Raw genomic sequence first — 21,279 nt, 5'->3', positions numbered from 1 at the left:
ATTCTAATAAATCTACCCAAGCATGTGAAATTCCTTTTATTTTGTTTCAACATCTTGTTAAAATGGCAACTAATTAAAGGTGGTCATACTATGACATAGTATTGATTTTTTTTTTTTTTTTTTTTAACTTTGATAATGATATTACTTTATTAGAGATAAATTTCATTTCCTTGTAATTTGATGTCATTTACTCGTACCAAAATTTCATTTCTAATTTAATTTCATTTACTTGTATTAACATTCCATTCCTTTGTATTTTTATTTAATGGTCTAAATTTATAAATTTTAAGAACTGAGATTAAAATGTGGGTATGGTTGCAAAGAGCCCTACCATAGGATTTCCCAAATCTTATATAATATGATATTCAATTGTGGGTTGAAGCAAATATTCCATTTCTACACAGCATTTTGGTTGACCATGGGTGCATCATCATGGGTCCACTCCCCTCTCTCTCTCTCTCTCTCTCTCTCTCTCTCTCTCTCTCTCTCTTTCTCCTTCTCTCTCTCTCTCTTTTTCTCCTTCTCTCTCTCTCTCTCTCTCCTTTCTTCTTCTCATTCTCCCTCTCTTTCTCTCTCTCATTCTCCCCCTCTTTCTCTCCCTCTCTCTCTCTTTCCCCTCTTTCTCTTTCTAATTCCCTCTCTCTCTCTCCCTCTCCACTCCTCTCTCTCTCTCTCTCATATGTACATAGATGTATTGAATTGTGGTAGTAGAATTGTATATTGAATTATAATGGGCTCTAGAACCATAGCCCCAAAAAGACAAAACACTTAAATAAAAAAGAGTAGTCCACCCAAATCAAATTATAACACTAATCAACAAATAGACAAAAACAATTAATGAAAACAAACCTCATTTGAATGATGATTACTCCAATGATTCTATTACATAAAATATAACAACTATCAAAGAACTTACACCACACAAACTTCATCTCAATATACTCACTACTTATACATGGAAATTGTGGCCCCTAAACCCCCACATTTTCACCCACCAAAACCCTCACAAATGAGCCATCAAAAACCAACTCATTTCATGTCAAATGGAATGAACTTGTACAAACTTATACATATACTCCCAACCCTAAAAAATCCCAATTAATATCATATGTTAAAAAGGTAATGACACTAATTTTTTTGTTAATTATTTTAGTGTATGGTTTTCATGTTACCTAAGCTTTAATCCCAGAGTGACTCATTGACTTTAACCTCCTCCTCATCCCACTCACTTATCTCCAACTCACAAGACATGATCATTGACTCGTCTAAGAATACGGTCTGAGCCAACTCGGTCCAGTTCCTCGGCGAGTCCAACGTCGAGTCATTGATCGCCTGAATCTGACTCGGCGACAGACCGACCCGGACTGGTCCCGACCCAGAACCTGATCCTGACTGGCCGGCTGACTCGGGCGCCCGGGTCAACCGCAGAGCGGCCTCCTGCGCCGCCAGCCGGATGTGCTCGGCAGCGGAGCTCGCGGGCCGAGGAAGATTGGGTGCCAGCTCAGGAAAATTGAGCTTAGCCCCATGGCCCCTAAAGTGCAATGCGGCTACATCATAGGCCATGGCTGCCATCTCCGGGGTCTCAAAGCTGCCTAGCCAAATCCGGGTTTTGGTGCCCGGTTCGCGTATTTCAGATACCCATTTGCCCCATCTCCTCTTCCGGACACCCCTGTAACCTGAAGAAGAAGCAACCGCACCTCCATGGCTGTGACCTTGATCGTCCTCCATTGCCCGTAAAGCTAGCGTACAAAAGCATACTATATATATAGAGAGATCGTGAGTTGAGAAGTGTCCTTCCTGGCAGCTTCAAATGCACACATGAGCAAAGATTTAGTGACGACCAATCAAAGAAGAACAAGTGCTTGAACTTCCAAAATCATTTTTAAGGTTTCCGGATATGAAAGAGAGGGGGGAAATGAGATTAGGGTTACTGTTAGGGACGCGGTTTAGAGCAAGGTGGCAACAGAAATGGACCTACTGATCCATGGGGGGTGGGAGTAGTAAATGGATTATGCTCACATCAGTATGCAGTGGTGTGCAGGGATAAATGAATTGAATAATGAAGAAATTAATACTCTTAAGCCATCAAGTTTGAGGGCTTTTTGTTTGATTTCAAGGTGACCCACACCCATAACCCATCCTTGTTTCTAGTCAAAGAGTTTTTGGAGAAGTGGCCTTACTATTCTCTTTGTTTCATTTCAATTTTTGTTGTCCTCCAATATGACGGAGTGTGATTAATCATAAAAATGACGGTGTAATATGTAGTTCTTATTTTCAAAAGTTGTCATACATGGTAATGACAAGCATGTGATGATGTCACTTCTTGGTATAAGAAATCATAATTTGAGAAATGATCTCGAGATATAGATATAAACCTCAATGGATAGGTCTCAATACACATCTTTAAATGAGTTAAAATCTTAAAATAAGTATGACATCAAATCATATAAAGGGTTTCAATAACCTCATTTAGGGACATGTAACAAATATTTCCTCAAAAATGTCTGCAAAAGAAATGAACTAAGAAAATTAAACTTTACCATAAATCTCATATTGAGTGTAGAGTGAGATGATTAAGATGGACCAATGTTTTGAATCCAATATAAAGTATTGACTATTATACTAAACTCCTAAAAGTTTGATGATATATTATAAGGATTAATTCCATTCACCTTCTCTGAGTTTTTTGGTTCAATATATTTCACCTCGTAAGTTTGAAATTTTATCATGCATCTCTCCTATTTTGACTGAGAGAGGAGGTTGGTGAAAATGATAATGAATGTATTTGATGGAATTTCAAATTTATGAAAATCAGATGTATTTAATTGAAACATCGGGGGAGGTGAATGAAATTAACCCTATACTACAAAAGATTTATCGATAAAAACTTCAATTGAGATGGACAAGCTTTTCGTGAAGATAAAATTCCAGTTTTGCCCTCCAAGCTGTTGGCCAAATTAAAGTCGAAAAAGCTTGACTTGGAAATTAAGTAAAAGAATAAAAAAGTAAGTACAAACTTTCCAAAGGAGAATCTTCTCATTGGAGGGGAGATTTAGCACACTAAGTATGGGTTTAGGGAAGGTAAAATCCTAGATTTTTGAAAACCTTTTGGGTTGATGTGACTTCAAAATTTAGTTGCCGTCTAGGCAGGATTATCCACGTAAAAAATTTAAGACTTTTTATTGTTTATTTTTTTTTAAGGTTTGGGTAGGTGGGATTGGACCCTTTTGGACTTTTAGGAGACATGCTATGAGTAATCTGCTTTTTGGGGATTTCCCTCTTCTTCTTCTTTTTTTTTTTCTTAAGAAAAAAATATAGTAGGAGGAGCCAACCACCAAAATTTGTGGTGTTAGTGAACAAGAATATAATATGATATAATCTTGCTCCTAAAAATAAACCATTTTTATAATTGAATTTCTTCCTCATAAAGCCCTTAAAAAGCATATTCATTATAATATAGATGAATAAGACATGTTTAAAAACATTTTCAAAAAACAACTTTAAAAAAATAATATTTTAGAATTACTTTTAAAAAACATTAATTCTCTAATATTATTTTAGAATAAAAATCTCTTTAAGAACTTCAACCTTATTGACATATTTTCTATATTCTCAAATATTTTTTATTTTTAATGTTTTACTTTCAATAAATTTAAAGGAAAAATAAATGAAAAAAACTAAAAAAAACAAATTTAAATTCAATAAATCATTTTTATATGTTACTATAAACTTATTTTACCTATATTAACTTTTTAATATGAAAGTTAAATAATTTAAAAATATATCAAATTTTAATTAATTTTAATTATATTTTATTTTTTGATATTTTTCATATTACAATCAAGTAAGAGATTTTTTTTTTTTTTGTTTTTAACATCTTTTTTAGTACTTTCTAAGACCAAAAAACATCCTATAAGTTAAAATAAAACTAATATAAGGAATGAACTTCAAAACTCTCATATTAAGCTCTTCTTTTATATATATATAAATTATAACTTTTTAATAAAATTAACATTGAAACTCAAAAAATAGTTTGTCTTCTCAAAAATCCAAATAGGCCCCAACAATGGTAAAGACTTTACGGCTATCCCCTCTCAAATTAAAGCATCCAAAAATCCCAAAGCCCCAAAATCATGAGCTTGGAAAAGACAACACTGATGGGTCAGCCATAGATGTGTAGAAAATGGAATCAATGTAGAAAGAATAGAATTTGATACCAATTGGTTGATGATACATTTTCGATACTAAAAAAAATACACCTATCAAATTAAAGCACCCAAAAAACCCAAAGCCTCAAAACTACGTAGAAAATCGAATCGAGGGTTATCTGATTGATGATACTTTTTTATACTTAAAAAAAATACAACTATCAAATTAAAGCATCCACGCAAACCATCCATCCACGCAAGAAGGACAATACCACAAGTGGGTCAGCCATAAATGTGTAGAAAATGAAGAACACACCCCCACATGTGGAAATACAATTGGGCTGATGTGGGTGCTTGTGACTCGCGAGCAACATCCACAACATTCCAAATTTCAAAATTCTAGTCAATTTGCAGTCCATTCAACGCCACACTTATCATTCCTATTCTTTCTTTCTTACAGCTGTATCATGCTCACCTTCAACTTCGCTACCATTTGAATAAATATTTACTCCCATCTTCACAACTACCATCACCCCTTTCCCCTCATACTCACTGTTCCTCAGTACACCTTCATCATCTATACGGTTTCCGCGTTAATCAAAACCTTTCTGTGGTAGGAAAAATGAGAATCTAATCCCATCTTGTCTCCCCTTTAGTTGTCTACTACAATCACATCAAATGGGGTTTTTAGCCTAGTTACCTTGTGTTGTCCTGAATCTCTTGGATAAATTGGAAGGCAAAATCTTTGTTAGAATGGTTTATTGGAACTCCAGAGATCCTACCGACAGGCTAAAACTTTTCTCTGTTACTTTTCAAGATTCAAATAGGATTTTGATTACTTCTTTGAACCACCATAATTTTTAGAAGTTTGAGATACCAAGATGAAGATCCTACCTACCAAACCTTTCATCTCTGTCATTGCAAATGTGTAATAGAATCTAAGCCACCGGATGAGGGTACAAATAATGGGATCGAAGTATAAAAGAATGGGACCAGACTTGGAACAAAACAATGACACTAAAATGTATGCATGGTATGATCTAATGCGTTGTACTTTCTGATAGGTACTGAATCGGTACCATGCCGGACCGTAAATTTTATTATCTATTGATGGTCAATTCATCATCTTTTCTAGTCTTGATCACTTCTTATTAAGAAAGAGTTGTGGTAGAAGTTGCAATATGAATAGTAAATTCCAAGTAACATGCACGTTTTGATATGGTTGGTTACAGCTAATTCCTAATAGATTCATGCACTACCGCCCTACAAAGAAAGGCAATAGGACTTGAACTGCAATTTAGTATTCATAATCATATGATAAAGAAGTCAAGTACCCAAAAAATCTCATTTTTTTTAGTGGTTCACTCAATGAACTACAAGAACTAGTAATTCGCCGACACCTTTACTCCAAAAAATAATCATAATAATAATAGTAATAATGAAGATAATAGTTGGTGAAGCCAACAAATTCCCATGCTTTTGACACCAATAAGATAAGAGTTAGAATCTTAGGTTTAGGACTTGAAGAAGACATGCATCCAACTTCAATGGAAAGAAAGGGTCACAATGTAAAGTTATTGTATTCAAGGATGGTTGGGGTTAGAATGATTAAATCAACTAGAGCATAGAAATGAGGAAAACAGCTGCAGCACACACAAGACAAAATAATGAGGTTAATAGAGGTTGTTGTTGACTAAAAATAACTTAATACACAATTAATTCATAAACAACATTATAATACTTTTGACCTCAGTTCAGTGGCAAGTGATTAGTTTGCAAGGGCTCACCTGCATAAACTAAGGATTTTGTGGACCGTGTATGTTGGGATGTTGGTTGTTGGATTGGGTTATCTGTAGCCCGACTATGAAGAGGATGGGAAGCTAGACTGGACTGGATCACCCAAACCCGCCCGCTAGTCACTTAGAAAGACACACCAATGGAGTATTGGTGTGGAAACTCTGATAGCTGGGTTAGAATTAGACTTTAGAAGTGCAGCTAGGGGTTTTGAGTAAGCATACCTTTACTTATCAGAGATGGGGTTTTATTATATGCATTGCCTAACCAAGATTAATCACCTTATAGCTCTACAGCTAGGGTAGGGGAACAGTCCAGACGGTCCCCATAGTGTCAGTTTTTTTGCTTAGGGGATCTTGAATCTATTTGATGAGTGTTCCCTGTTCAAGGTTGAAGGATGCCAATTTCAGTAGTTAGAAAGGTTGATGTCTCTCTGCCCTGTGGAATAAAACCAAGTAGGTCATGAGCAGGGGCCTAGGACTTCAGTATTGACATTAGACTGGATTATGACACCTGAAGTTTGTGTGGCCTCGCCTGTCTCTCGGATGGCAATGTGTTGATTCATGAATGGCTTTTCTTTGCAGGTGCTGAGTTACTTTCTGTCAATTCTCCTAAAATTTTGGGCAGAATAGCATACAGAATATAAGAATTGGTACAGGGTCTAGTAAATTGGAGTAGTCAGTAGCATTCCCAAGTTTACTACTCATCAATTCCCATGGGTTACTTTCTGTCAATTCTCCTAAAATTTTGGGCAGAATAGCGTACAGAATATAAGAATTGGTGCAGGGTCTAGTAAATTAGAGTAGTGTTTTTCAGTAGCATTCCCAAGTTCACTACTCATCAATTCTCATTAGCATTTGCATAGTCGTCTTAATCGTACATGACTGTTCCTTCTCTGAGTAATGAAAACAACCTTTCTTGCTAATCTGGTTCTATGGTTTCTTGAACAGATAGAGGAAATCCTAAGAACCAGTAGTCAAAATGAAAGTTTTCCAATTTGGTCCAACAGCTATAAGAGAGGTTTCCCTTTTTCTTACAATCCCTACTCTAGACCTATATATACATGTTGGCGTATATTCTATTTTGGAGAGTATTATCTGAACTCCAGAATTGTAGGCTGATATTTTTCTCTAGCTTGCCTGCACATCACAACAATTTGGAAAGGAACCACTTTGGACAATTTGAAGAAAATCCCTCCTTGGACCAAAAATAGGCAATGCAATCACCCCAGGCCCAATTTTTACCAAACTACAATGCAGAAAACTTAATGCCAAGCAACAAACCTAAAGATGTTTAGCAAGTTCAAAATGAAAATTGAATGAAGGTTCGAAGTGGTGCCTGATCCCACATACCTAATTGAGCAACCTTAATTCACTGAATCATAAAATACCATTTTTGCTTCCGGCCAATAAGATTAGGTAGCATGAGGGGAAAAAATAAATTCTGGTTTTTATGAAGATCATGCTTTAATTCCAAGAAGCCAACATATGCTACCAGCATTACACATATGCGGTACATCTGGAAGTTGAACAGCATATGACTTGAAAGAATTTTTCAAATACATGTGTAGTGTCTAAAATAAATAATTACAGGGTCTCTATGAGACATTTAAGTGAAGGTGATGGAGATAAAGATGCTAAATTACATATTTTATGTTAGGCCCAAAATATAGGATGCAATACATTTTGTTATTTATTGTTCATTTTAAGGTAATTATATTATTTATTATTTATTTTATGTTATTATTATTTAGTGATAAAGTTTTATTAATGTTATGATTATTAAAATTAGTTTCCTATTAGTTATGATTGTCTATTTATATATAGGTCCAATGATGTTAAATACGTTGGACCTTTTTTTTATTAATAATATTTCTAATTTGTTCAAAATCTCTCTTCTGCTTTTTTTTTCTCCCCCCGTATTCTTTTTCTCTCTATTGTTCTACATCAATTGGTATCAAAGCAAGGTCAACCTTGGACATGTTTTAGGAATACTCCCTATCATCCTACAACTTCATTAGAGGTACTAACTACAGCCGAATCAGTTTTTGGATGTGTTTTGCATCATTGGAGTTCTCCCACCAATTTCAAAGCTCAATTCCACCACAAAGTCTTGAGGGTAATTTTTCTAATACTTGGAAATATGTACCTTTAGTTTGGTTCTTTGGTTTAACAAGTAATATACTGGAATCTTGCCTTTATTGTCCTATTACTTTTTGCCAATTACCTTATAAAAAATAAAAATAAAAAGTGAGCCTTTTATTTACGCTTACTTATTTCCTATCTATTTTATATTATGTGCCTTTCTTTTGAGTCATTGCATAGTCCTTTATTTCAGTTTAATTCCTATTGTTGTGAACCAAGTCTAGAAGAAATCTGATATTAATTAAAAAAGGCATGTTTTATCTCAGCATTACCTAATTTTTTTCATAATTTGTCCTTGTTTCCATTTTTTCTCAGCCTTTGCTTTCATCACACATGAAGGTCATTGAATTAGAACAATCCCATTTGGTCCTTCAAGGGATGTACAAAACTTTACCACCACTATGACAACCATACAAGCTGATCTGACAGAGGTGAAAGATATTACAACCAAACTTGTTATGGACTTGGCTCATTTGTTGAAAGATCTTGGAAAACATCATGAGGGAGAAGCGATAGATGAATCTACATTGGTACAAAACTCTAGTGAATCCTTAAAGACATAGGGATCCTCTAACATACACCCCTAGGAAAACTACCCATAAAAAAAGATCCAATCAATGGTAGAACAGTAGACACACATGATGATGTTTACAAGGATGAAACTTTCGGTGCCCCAATGGCTATCAATGGAAATAGTAGATAATCTAGTTCACAATTTGTCAATGATGGTCCTAGGAATCCCTTTAGGCACCGTGAACCTCAGGATAGATACCATTATGCACAACATTGATCTTTACCTCCATGGTACCATTACAACCATCCAAGTAAATCCATGATGAGGTAGGTGATATCACTAGGAGGGTCAAGGCAAAGGCAATAGAATGTGATGGTGGATTAGACCTAGATTTGTTTTTTAACTGGTTAGCCAATCTTGAAGATTAGTTCAAGTGGAATGGCGTGACTGACAATCAACATATTCATTTTGCTAAGATAAAATTGGTAGGGTCTACAAAGTGTTATGTGACATCAACCATTTAGGCCACCACCCTATTTGGGAATAGATGGAGTCAAGATTAACAGAGAAATACTTATCAGCCTATCATAGAAATCACTTGTTAGATCAACTATTGAACCTTAGGCAAACTACTTCCTCTATTATTGAGTATATGGCCCAATTTGAGGAACAAGTGCTACATTGTGACATTCATGAGGATTATTGGGTCATGTTGCTAGGTTTATAAATGGCTTGAAAGCTGAAATTAAATGTGAGGTTAGTTTACATTCTCTTGAGTCCTTTTAGGGAAGCTTATCATGAGGCCTTAGAAACCGAAAAGTACCTTTGTTCTATGAGGTGTGCTTCTTTCCAACCTATTCACTCTCATCAATTTTGCCTTAGTACATTCCCGAAGAATGCTGATGGGTCACAAGTTTTCCTTCTTTCATCAAACAAGGACAAAACCCTAATATTGCTCCAACTTTTAGGGCTAACATGAATAAGTGTAATTCAAACAATTCATCTAGTTTTCCTTCACCTGCATCCCAAATTGAGTGTCATCATTGTCATGCAAAGGGACACAGACTTTAAATGCCCACAACATATTAGAACATGAGGATGTTGCCCTAAAATAGGAGGCCCATGAGTATTTCCAACTTAATTGTGAGGAGGAACATTTTGAGGTTTATGAGGATGAAAAGTTTTATCTGTGATGCAGTATATCTTCTCCATCCCAACTAATTGTTATGTGTGGAAGGGTTCAAGTATTTTCCATATATTCCTTATAAGGACAAGGCTTGTAAGTTGGTCATTGATGGGGGTGGCACCATAAATATGGTGGTCTGACTCCACCATTGCTAGGTTTGACCTGAAGCTAGGGTCTCACCCTTGTCCATTCAAGGTAGCTTGGGTAGATAAAATTTCTCTACTTGTCAAGGAGAGGTGTCTAGTTCTACTTAAGTTAGGAACTTATTTGGAAGACATTTATTGTGATGTGTTACCCATGGTTGTCACACATATCTTGTTAGGATGTCCTTGGTTACACAATCATAATCGAAGAATTTTGGGCGAAATAATACCTATGAATCTAGCAATGGAGGTAGGGCAATTGTCTTAATACCTGCTAAACCAACATTTAACTAGTGCAAGTTTGATAAGTCCACTCATAGGGATCAACCTAAGCAAAGAATTCAAATTTTATTTCTTAGGCCATTTGAGGATGCAAGGCTTGACACTAGTTCAGTATATGCCCTGGTAGCTAAGGAAGGTCTTCACACTTCATATGAGTTTAGTTTAGATTACCCTTCCGAAGTTACTCCTTTGCTAGATGAATTTAAGGACGTCGTACTGGAGGACTTACTTGATGAATTGTCACCTTTGAGAGGCATTCAACATGTTATAGACTAAGCTCCAGGATTGCAATTGCCTAATCTTCCTTATTATATGATGAACTTTACGGAAAAATTTGAATTCAACTAACTAGTAGAGGGTCTCTTAGACAAGGGTTTATTTGGCACAACCTTAATCCTCATACTATTCTTGTTTACTTACGCCTAAAAGGGATGGGCTCTTAGAGAATGTGTGTTGATCGTAGAGCCATCAATGATATCACAGTTTAGTATAGGTTTCTTTTTCCTTAGCTGGAAGATATGTTAGATGAGCTAGCCGATTCCCAGTGGTTTTCAGAGATAGCATGTAGTGGATACCATCAAATTAAGATTAGACCTAGAGATAACTGAAAGACAATCTTTAAATCTCAGAATGGATTGTAAAGGTTGATAATGCCTTTTGGGATGTTTAACACCCCTAGCACTTTCATCAAAGTGATGACATGTGTTTTAAGGTCATTCTTGGGAAAATTCCTTGCTGTCTATTTCAATGATAATTTGATCTATAGATGATCCATGGAAGATCAATGAAATCAATTTAGATAAGTCTTCCATACCCTAAGACCTGGAAAAACTATATGCTAACCTTAAGATGTACTCTTTCATGCAACCTCGTATGCTTCTCTTGGGTTTTATTGTGTCTACTCAAGGGATCTCCACCAACCCTGACAAGGTAAAGACTGCAAGAGATTAGCCTGAACCCACAAAGTTGACTACAGTTTGTACTTTCCATGGTTTAACTTCTTTTTATAGGAGATTTATTTAAGGATTTAGTACCATCATTGCTCCAATTACTAAATGCATGAAAAATTGAGACTTTCATTAGACCCAGAAGCCCATAAAGCTTTCATAGCAATTAAGCAAAGGTTTTTGAGTTAGCTTGTGATGCCTTAAGAGTAGGTATGGATGGTGTCTCAAGTTAGGATAATCATCTTATAGCCTATTTTAGTGAAAAACTCAATAAAGCAAAACAACGATATTTTACCTATGATAAGGATGGCACAATCTCTTCATCATCAGCATTTCTATCTATTATCAAAGGAGTTTATCCTTTACTATAACCATCAAGCCCTTATGTCCCTTGGTTCCTCACATAAGTTGAGTGAAAGACATGTTGCATCGGTTGAATTCCTCCCAAACTACACTTGCGTTCTCAAACATCATTCTGGGATGGAAAATAAGGTCATCGATGCCCTAAGTCGTGTTACCACCATGCTCCACTTTATGAGTACTAACATAGTAGGGTTTGAGTGAATTAAGGATTAGTATCTCACTTGTTGAAATTTTAGAACTATTTTTGCGGATCACTTAGATAGTGCTAATAGAAATTATGTCAACTTCTCATTTGGGATGACTATGTTTTCAAGGGAGTTAAATTGTACATTTTGGTTGGAAGTCTAGCCAAACATTTTGGTTGGGATAAAACAGTAGCTCTAGTTGAGTATAGGTTTTATAAGCCTTTGTTGAAAAAGGGATGTTGCTAGGATCATTTCCCAATGTTGTAACTATCAATCAAGTAAGGCTAAGAAACAAACACCTTGGTGTAATCTTAGCATGCACTTCATCCTTAAGTTGCCAAGACGACTAGAGGTCATGATCCCATTTTGGTACTTGTGGATAGATTCTTTGAGATGACCCATTTTTTTGTGTCTAAGAATGTTGATCCCATATGATAAAATTGTTTTTGAACTAAATTGTGACTGGTTTACCTGGTACCATAGTGTCTGATAGGGATGTTAAGTTAGTCTATTTGGAAGATGCTTTGGAAATTATTTGGAACCACTTTGATGTATTCCTTTGATTTTCATCCTTAAACAGATAGTCAAAAAGAAGTTGTTAATCATAGTTTGGGTAACTTGCTTAGGTGCCTAGTGTGTGAGAAACCTGGTAATTAGGATCTTGTTCTATCCATGGCTGAATTTGATTATAATAACTCAGTTAATTGGTCTAAAGCAAAAGTCTCTCTGAAGTTGTTCATTATCTTTCACCTCACTAACCCATTGATCTTGTTCCTTTGCTTATTGATTACTGTCCTTTTTATTGAGTCCAGCCTTTTGCTGACCACATTCATGACTTACATACTGAAATATAACGAAATATTGCTTTGAGTGATGTTGATGATAAACGTCTTGTTGATGCACATCATTGGAATAGAGAGTTCAAAGAGAGTGATTATGTTATGATTTGCATTTGTCTTGAGTGCTACCATAAAAATTCCATAAAGAAACTCCATGCCCTCCCACTTGGCCCATTCTCTATCCTTCAAAGGCTGGGATGTAATGCATGTTTACTTGATTTATATCTATAAGTCCAATTCTTAATGTGGCAGATTTATTTCCTTACCGAGGCACATTTGAGCCTCCAATGTTGCCATCTTTTATTTTTGCAAGGCAATCCTACAGTCTTGTGCCTCATGCTCTTTCTATTTCATTAGTGCCAATTGATGTGATTGTGGATGTCTTGGCAAATCACTATGTTCATTGGCAATCCTACAGTCTTGTGCCTCATGCTCTTTCCTTAGTCAATGGAAAGATCATCCTAATACTAATAGTGCTTGGATTACTAATGGGAGTTCCATGGACTTGATCTTCATCATTTAGAGCAATATCTGCAACAAAACTCACCAAAGTCGAGTTCCTTTCAGCCAGGGGGAAATGATGAAAATAAGGATGCTAAATTACATAGTTAGGCATAAGTGAGAGATTCTGTATATTTTAAGGTTATTTTGTCATTTATTAATTATTTTAAGGTCATTATTATTTAGTGATAAAATTTTATTAAAGTTAGGATGATTAAAATTAGTTTCCTACAAGAGTTAGGATTGTCTATCTATATATAGGTCCAATGATGTTAAACACTTTGGAATTTTTTTATTAATAATATTTGTAATTCCTTTGGAATCCCTCTCTTCCACCTCTATTTCTCTCCCCTATATTCTTTCTCTCTAATGTTCTAAATCAAAAGGATTGTCATGGACTAGAGCAGGTTTTCAAAAGAATTGACACACACCTTCTCTAATTTACTTCTCAAGAAAAGAAAGATTTGTGATCCCAAAGGAAAATAAATAAATAAATAAACATCACATAAACCTGTGAGAAGATTACCAAACTTCATAACTGACCAGAGGAAAGATTCACAAAATCAAGGAATGATGTAGCAGGTTAATGTAAAAATTAAATTAGCTGAACTCACAATTTTGCAAAAGCAATGCGGTGCATGAGAAACTTGCGTTGTGGGTTAGATTGCATGCTTCCTTTTGCAAACCAACCAAGCACTTGTTGCAGAATCATCTTCCACTGCATAGTAATATTACAAACAGATATTTATCACATGTTTAATATTTTCAGTTTGTGGCTGATTACCATATGTCCGAAGTTCTGATTCAAATAAAAATATAACAAAACACACAGACAGGAGAAAATAATGATCTATCTTTTGTTGCAGCAAGATATGGTCTAGAGCATTGACAATGGTCTTCACTGAATCATAATAAACAGAGATGTGAACGACATTTCATTGAGAAGAAACAAAACAACTGACATAATAAATTCACAAACTATCATGCTAGAGGCATATAAATATAATTAAGATCAAACACTTACAGGTTGACACAATAGCGATGACTGCAGAAGAAATGAAATATAAGGAACCATATAAAGTCATATGCCAAAAGAGGTTGATTCATCACTTGAGGAATAGATGCTTGAAAAGGTGTATATCCATGTGATGAGTTACAAAATCAGCATTTTAATCAAATTTTCCATTCAAATCCACCAACCAACTTCATTTTCAAACCCACAGCCAAGAATCCAATTCAAACAAAGAAAGCCCGTGGTCCTAACAACATGCCCTACCACAGAACCAACCCTCAACCAATCCTCATCACCATTACGAACAACCGAAAAGCAACAAAAAGTGCAAAACAAGTCCAAGTGATGAACATAATAAATGCCATAGCATGAGAATAAAGGATTGCAATGAAAAAGAAAAAGATGAACACTCATCAGTTAAAGATTGAATGCAATGGAAAACAGTGAAGAAACAGTGTTGGCTAGGGAAAAGCCCCTTCCTTCCTCTTTTTCTCTCAAGTCCCACATCTGCCTGGCCATAGCAACTCTGTTCACCCTCAGGTTCTGATAGAAACTCATAGAATAAGAAATCAGTCCACCTCATTTAATATTTGCCCAAAACAAAAGCATCAAGTACATAAGAGTCCAGTCTTTGAGTTGACCCAATCAAACCAGATAACCAGTGTAGCACCTTTTAAAAAATTAAAAACTTAAGGCAAAATTTGACTTACAACACTGATCTGCAGAAACGATTTTAGAAGTTACAACAATGAACATAATGTTTAACCTTCACCGCATGAATAAAAAATAAAAACTGGATTAAAAAAATAATGAAAAAGAATTAAAATATGAAGCTTAAAGTTGCTTTAATAGCATCCTGTAAATAACAGAGAAGAACTAATAAGCAGAACCAGGAAATCTATCATACAAATGAAAAAAATCATGTGCAAGTACAGGGCTACTCTAGGAAACCCCATACAGACAAATTCTAATAAGTAATAACTTGAAACACTATAAAGTACCTGCACAAATTATATGAAATCTCAAAACAGGATCTTTCAAGAATACCCTACCATATTTTAAAGAATTTCTACAAAATTACAGTGTATAAAAAAGTTAAAATATATCTTTGGACTGGCAGATGAATCAGTATCTGTGATCCCTAAGGAGGTTCCAAGAGCTCACTTAGTGAAAGTAAACATGCAATTAGCATACTCCGTTTCCTCTTTTTGTTATGGTGAGGCAGATCTCATTTGAATAAATCTTTGGGCGTCTTCAGTACGACCAACACGGTTGAGAAGTTCAATGATACTAGAGTAGTGTTCATTGGATGCCTTAATTCTATATCTTCGGGACATTAGATTGAAGATGAGGCAGGCATCATCTGCTAATTCAGCTCGTTCACAAATAGATAGAACTGCTTTGAAAGTGTAATGATTTGGAATGAAACCATCAGATTGCATCTGATGAAAAAGATTAATTGCATCCTGATACAAATCGTTATATCCATAAGCTTCTATAATGGCAGTCCATGCCATAGAACCCTTGGCAGGGATGGCCTTAAATGCCAACTTTGCTTTACTGATTGCTCCAAAATTTCCATACATCTTAATTATTTCTGCAGAAACAAAAGGTATCGATTCAAAATCTTTCTTCAAGATCTGTCCATGAATCTCCTTCCCAAGCTTCAAAACTCGAAGTTCACCACAAATGCTCAAAATCCTCGCCATTGCAACAGAGTCTGGCCTGTGCTTTGACAACTGCATAGACCTAAACACACCAACTGCCTCATGTAGACACCCATTTTCCACATATGAATCAATCATGGCTGTCCATGAGATCACATTCCTTGCGTCCATTCCATCAAAGAGCTTAAAAGAGTAATCCAAGTTTCCACACTTTGAGTACATAACCATCAGAGAAGTAGCTATAGATACATTGGGCAGAAACCCATTCTTCACAGCATAACTGTGAATCTCCTTCCCCTGCCTCAAAGCCCTTAACTCTGCACAAACCGGGAGAACAGTGGCAACCGTGACAACATCAGGCCTGAACCCTTCTTGCTGCATCCAAGCTATCGATCTCAGTGCCTGGTCAAGCCTCCCATTTGAGACATAACCTGACATCAAAGCAGTCCAGGAAACAGCATTCCTCTCTGTAGAGGCATAAAACACTTGTCTCCCTGAAGCCATATCCCCACACTTGCAATACATATCAATCAATGCAGACTGAATAAACACCTGCTTTGAATAACTCTTTGTCTTGACCACATAAGCATGAACCTCCCTCCCCAATTTCCAGGCACCCACTTCCCCTATCACTGGAAGTATTGTAGTCATTATAACAGAATTTGGACATATCCCTTCTCTCCTCATCCACCTCAGATACTCCAATGCTTCTCTCTGCAACCTATTATGCCCAAACCCTGCAATCATAGCCCCCCACACCACAACATCTCTCTCAACAATTTCTTCAAACATAAGGCGTGCAAGTTTAATTTTACCACATTTGAAGTACATATCAATCAAACTAGTCCTCAGAATCGAACTATCCACCAAACCATTCTTTATCAAAAGGGCATGAGCCTTTAAACCTTGCCTGAATGCCGTGGCACCGGCAAAGCTCTTGATCATACAAGAAAAACTATAAACATTCAACTCAACCCCCAATTCCCTCATTTCTGAATAAGTTGAAAGTGCCTCCCTGTAATGCCTTCGACCTGAAATCACATTGCCTCTCAGCAATGCATTCCAAGTATACACACTCTTAGAGCTAACCCCATCAAAAACCCCTCTAGCGTCCTCCAAAGAACCACAAGATGTGTACATGTGAACAAGTTTTGTTCGCAAAAATTCATTGTTTTCAAGCCCATTTATTCTAATATGCACATGAATTTGCTTACCATATGTCAAAGACTTTGATTCAACACAGGCACGGAGAAGGGAGGAGAATGTAGTGGGGTTAACAGGGATACCTTGTTGGTCACAGTAGTCCAAGATGGTGAGAGCCTCTTTGAGCTTACCCTGCCTGGCAAATCTCTGAATGTCACTGAAAATTGCATGTGGGTTCTTAGTATGTAGTGGCAAGGACATCGGAAATGCATCTTTTTCCGAGAACGGTTTCTTTTTTGGTGATTTCAATCTGGTTCTAAACTGGGTTTGGGTGGGTCTGGAGGGAGTTGTTTGATTGTCACTGTAAATGGCATGTGGGTTCTTGGATTGGAGTGGCAGGGACATTGGGTATGCATCCTTTTGTGAGAAAGTTAGGTTTTCCGGTGACTTTAGTGGAGTTTTGAGGTGGGTTGAAGAGGGCTTGAAGTTTGGTTTATTGAGAGAATTTGAGGGTTTTAGCAGGGTTTTGGGAGAAAGGCGAATGGAAGTGGATAGGAGGGGACTGTCTATGGTGTTCATGTCGGAGGAAACCGTGAGTATGTTGAAAGAGAAGAGTGTGAGAATCCCTGTTTTAAGGTTAAAAGAAGAAGAGGAGTAGAGATATGTTGCCTTTTAACAAAGGCTCCAATGGTGGAAATGACAGATATTTTCCAGAGAAAATGAGGGGAAGGGACGAATGAGATAATAAAAAATGTAAAAAAATGTAAAAAAATAATGAATAAATGGGGAAAGTGTCTTTCACTGCATAAGCTTGAAAGGAAAACGAATGGCCAAAATAATTGAAATTTCATCCGCTTTCAAATCAGTGAATATAGTTGTTAGGGCCTAGGGGACTACCTCTCCACATTTCCAAAAAACCCAACTAGGGTTACAATTAAACCATCATAAGCCAACAAAATCCATTACTCCCAACGGTGCTAAGACTCATGGGTGTTCCATTTGTCACAAGACTTTCCCCACTAGACAAGCTTTGGGTGGACACAAGCAATACCACTACAAAGGGGATGCCAACATCAGCAATGGTGTTACCTCCTTCAAAGGTGTGGGGTCAACCCACAGCAACCATGACTTCAATCTCAACTTATCAACCTTGCCTGAATTATGGCCTGCATATTGATTCCTAGTCAATGACGAGGTTAAGGGTCCTTTGCCGGTCTAGAAGCCCTGTCTCTAGATACCGCCGCCAAAAACCGAAACCTCTCAAGATCATCACTAGACTTCCAAATTTAGGATCATTTTTTTTTATTTCTTCTTTATAAAATACCATTGAAAGTTGTGTATTTATTTTAGCTCTTCTTGATTCAAATTTGTTTCCCCTATACATACAATCTAAACTCGTAGTTGTTTAGTTTTGATAGTGATTATTCAATTGGAAAATTAACGCTATCATGTGTCCTCCCTTTCAATATGTAAACTACAATTATAATAGACAATAGTCTTAACAATTATTAGAATTGTATTATTTAATTAGTTGAGAAAAATGGGAAAAGCTAGCAAATCCCATTGATTGGTTTCAGTTCCTATTGGTTTAGTTCATTTAGGTTTTCGTTGGATTTGAGTTCCCCTGTTGAATTCGATTGAGATAAAGAGTGACGAGGAGGATTAATTTGGTGGGTTAACTCGCCAAATTACGCACACAGCTCTCCAAGATGAGTTTGTGAAGGTCAACCATGAGTAGCCTATGAAAACAAAGGATTTTATCAATATATTAGGCCCTATTGGGATTCAAATATTCATTTATGAAACCTAGGGACTGCATTTAAACCCTACCTCCACCTTGATGGCTGATTTTGAAGTTCACATACATCTTTAAGAAAAAAAAAAATACATTTTTTTAAGATGGAATGGAACTCCATTAGGCCTTGTTAGGATCTAAATATTCATTTTTGAAACCTTAGGAGAATGAATTTAAACCCTTTCATTGCCTTGATGGTTGATTTCTAAGCTCACGTACATCCTTAAGAAAATTATGTACATTTTTATAAAATATACATATATGTTTATAAGGTAGACTTAGACTTTAGTAGACCTTATTAGAATCCAAATATTCATTTGTAGAATCTAGGGAATGCATTTGAGTCCTTCCCCCACCTCGATGACCAATTTATAAGCCCACATACATTTTTAAAAAAAATGTACATTCTTAATATATATATATATATATATGTGCATTTTTAATTAAGACTGATGAAGGCCCAAGTGGGCCTTATTATGGTATAAATATTTATTTTTGAAACATCGAAAATGAATTTGAGTCCTTCCCTCACCTTGATGACAGATTTCAAAGCTCACATACATTCTTATAAAAAATGTGTGCATTCATAAATTGAATATGTACATTAGTTTTTAGGTAGACTAAGATCTCATATGCTTTATTATAGTCTAAATATTCATTTGTGGAACCTAGGAAATGCATTTGAGTCATTCCTTTGTTTCGATGACAGAATTCTTAACCCACATATATTCTTTAAAAAAAAAATTACATTTGTTTCAAGACAAATTGGGACCCCACTAGACATTATTAGGGTATAAATATTCATTTTTAGAATCTTGGGAATGAATTTGAGCTCTTCCCCCACCTCAATGGCCAATTTCTAAGTCCACATACATCTATAGGAGAAATACATACATTTACACCTAAAGGCAAAAACAAAGGGTCAACTTTTTTTTTTTTGCCTATTGCTAACATCAAACCAAAACAATGGCTACACCCAAAGGCCAACCTCTAAAACAAAGGGTAAACCTTTATTTAGCCCATTGCCCACTTAATTCAACCTTAAAACCTAACTTCCTTTACTACAACTATTTTTTTTCTTTTTTAATATATGTTTGACCTCATTCGCTAAAAACCGAATACTTAAATGAGAAAAATGATTCAAAGTATGGTATCAGTAAACATTACAACACATAAACCTGATTTCTAAATGGAAAAAAAGAATAAAACTATAGTCCAAAATAAATTCTTGTGGATATCTTTGTAGCTTGAATTACAATCTCTAATGATTGGTAACTTTTTTTTTTTTTGAAGAAACTACTAGAGTTTTTGCTATTCTTTTTTGAAAAAATTACTAGAGTTTTTGCTACTCAACCCTCTAGATTCTAGGTGTAAATGGACACTAGGAAGAACTTAATCGAGAAAAAATAGAAGAGTTATGGGAAAACTCAAATATGCTGGAGAGAAAAAATTGTTAGACTCAATAATAATCTTACTATATATAGGTAGTGTTATTGGTGAAGGATAACAATTCCAAACTGAATAAATAATTATCTCCATTATATTTTTAACCAATTCAATTCAAAATCAAAATTTGAATTTCATGGAATTTTATCTACTCATTCATCCTTCTTTTATTTAACTCACATGTTAATGGTGATTTTTATTTTTATTTTAAACAAAAAAAAACATTTAAATTCTAACACCAAAAAAATCAGATATTTAATTTCAAGAAATTGAAAACTTAACACTCATATATTCTTAACACCTAATTCTACATATCAATAAACATCACAAAACTAAAGTTTGATTTTCTAAAAATTCATATATTCAATTTTCACAAATTGAAAACTTAAAACTCATATATTCTTATTACCCACTTCTAGAAATTCAATATTGTACTATTGTAAATAATTTATAAAATACCATTTTTAAAATATAATATTAAAATAAAATACTTATTGGATGAGGGGGTGTAGCTCAAATGGTAGAGCGCTTGCTTGGCATGCAAGAGGCACAGAGTTTGATCCCCTGCACCTAATAAGTTCCCTTTCATTTTTCTTTTTAGGTTGTTTTTTTTATTTGCTTAAACAAAATCCTTTTTCTAATACTCTTTTGTTTTTCATATATAGGTAACACCCTTTTCTCTAAGTTAGCTTGGGACCCCATTAGACCTTATTAGGACTTAAATATTCATTTGTGGAACCTCGAGAATGAATTTTAGCCCTTTGCTATATCAGGCCTTATTAGGGTCCCAAATATTCAGTTGTGGAACCTAGAAAATGCATTTGAGTCCTTTCCTCTCCTTGATGGATGATTTTTAATCTCACATACATCCATAAGAAAATGTTATGTGCATTCTTAACAAAAATACATACATTTTTTAAGGCAAACCAAAACTCCATTATGCCTTATTAGGGATTAAATATTTATTTTTGTAACCTTAGGAATGCGTTTGAGGCCTTCTTTAACTTTTATGACTGATTTCCAAAAATACATATATTCTTAAGAAAAATTCATATATTTTTTATAAAGGTGATTAAAGATCTTATGAAACTTTATCAGGGTCTAAATATTCCTTTGTGAAATCTTAGGAATGCATTTGAGTCATTTCCCCACCTGGGTGACCAATTTTCA

At 35.4% G+C, this 21,279-nt stretch overlaps 2 protein-coding genes across 3 annotated transcripts; both read right to left on the bottom strand.

Annotated features, from left to right (window-relative positions):
• Nucleotides 1–834: 834 nt before the first annotated feature.
• LOC117907876 (ethylene-responsive transcription factor ERF021-like) lies at nt 835–15,297 on the bottom strand. Its single transcript, XM_034821549.1, has 3 exons — nt 15,223–15,297; nt 13,661–13,764; nt 835–1,804 (listed from the first exon to the last, which is right to left on the bottom strand). The coding sequence occupies exons 2-3, from the start codon at nt 13,756–13,758 to the stop codon at nt 1,180–1,182; spliced, it is 723 nt and encodes a 240-aa protein (XP_034677440.1). The 5' UTR covers nt 13,759–13,764; nt 15,223–15,297; the 3' UTR covers nt 835–1,179.
• On the bottom strand, nt 13,687–17,746 carry LOC117907875 (pentatricopeptide repeat-containing protein At1g71460, chloroplastic). Of its 2 annotated transcripts, none has more exons than XM_034821548.1 (2): nt 15,223–17,746; nt 13,687–13,764 (listed from the first exon to the last, which is right to left on the bottom strand). In XM_034821548.1, exon 1 carries the CDS (start codon nt 17,445–17,447, stop codon nt 15,270–15,272), a length of 2,178 nt encoding a protein of 725 aa, XP_034677439.1. In that variant the 5' UTR covers nt 17,448–17,746; the 3' UTR covers nt 13,687–13,764; nt 15,223–15,269. The 2 variants fall into 2 exon arrangements, with proteins under 2 accessions (XP_034677439.1, XP_034677438.1); XM_034821547.1 differs by lacking the exon at nt 13,687–13,764 and adding an exon at nt 13,825–14,728 and having other exon boundaries at nt 15,223–17,745.
• Between the last annotated feature and the right edge of the window lie 3,533 nt (nt 17,747–21,279).

The sequence above is a fragment of the Vitis riparia genome, chromosome 18 (genome assembly GCF_004353265.1).
Source record: "Vitis riparia cultivar Riparia Gloire de Montpellier isolate 1030 chromosome 18, EGFV_Vit.rip_1.0, whole genome shotgun sequence".
NCBI classification, from domain to species: domain Eukaryota; kingdom Viridiplantae; phylum Streptophyta; class Magnoliopsida; order Vitales; family Vitaceae; genus Vitis; species Vitis riparia.
The sequence above is the reverse complement of the archived record's forward strand: the minus strand, read 5'-3'. Positions and strand labels throughout refer to the sequence as shown.

Bases quoted from the DNA above. Each gene is read 5' to 3' on its own strand.
- LOC117907876 (XM_034821549.1), bottom strand. From the start codon at position 13,758: ATGATTCTGCAACAAGTGCTTGGTTGGTTTGCAAAAGGAAGCATGCAA. The intron at 1,805-13,660 runs GTGAGTTCAGCT...GTGCATTTGAAG, and splicing joins CGCATTGCTTTTGCAAAATT to CTGCCAGGAAGGACACTTCT.
- LOC117907875 (XM_034821548.1), bottom strand. From the start codon at position 17,447: ATGAACACCATAGACAGTCCCCTCCTATCCACTTCCATTCGCCTTTCT.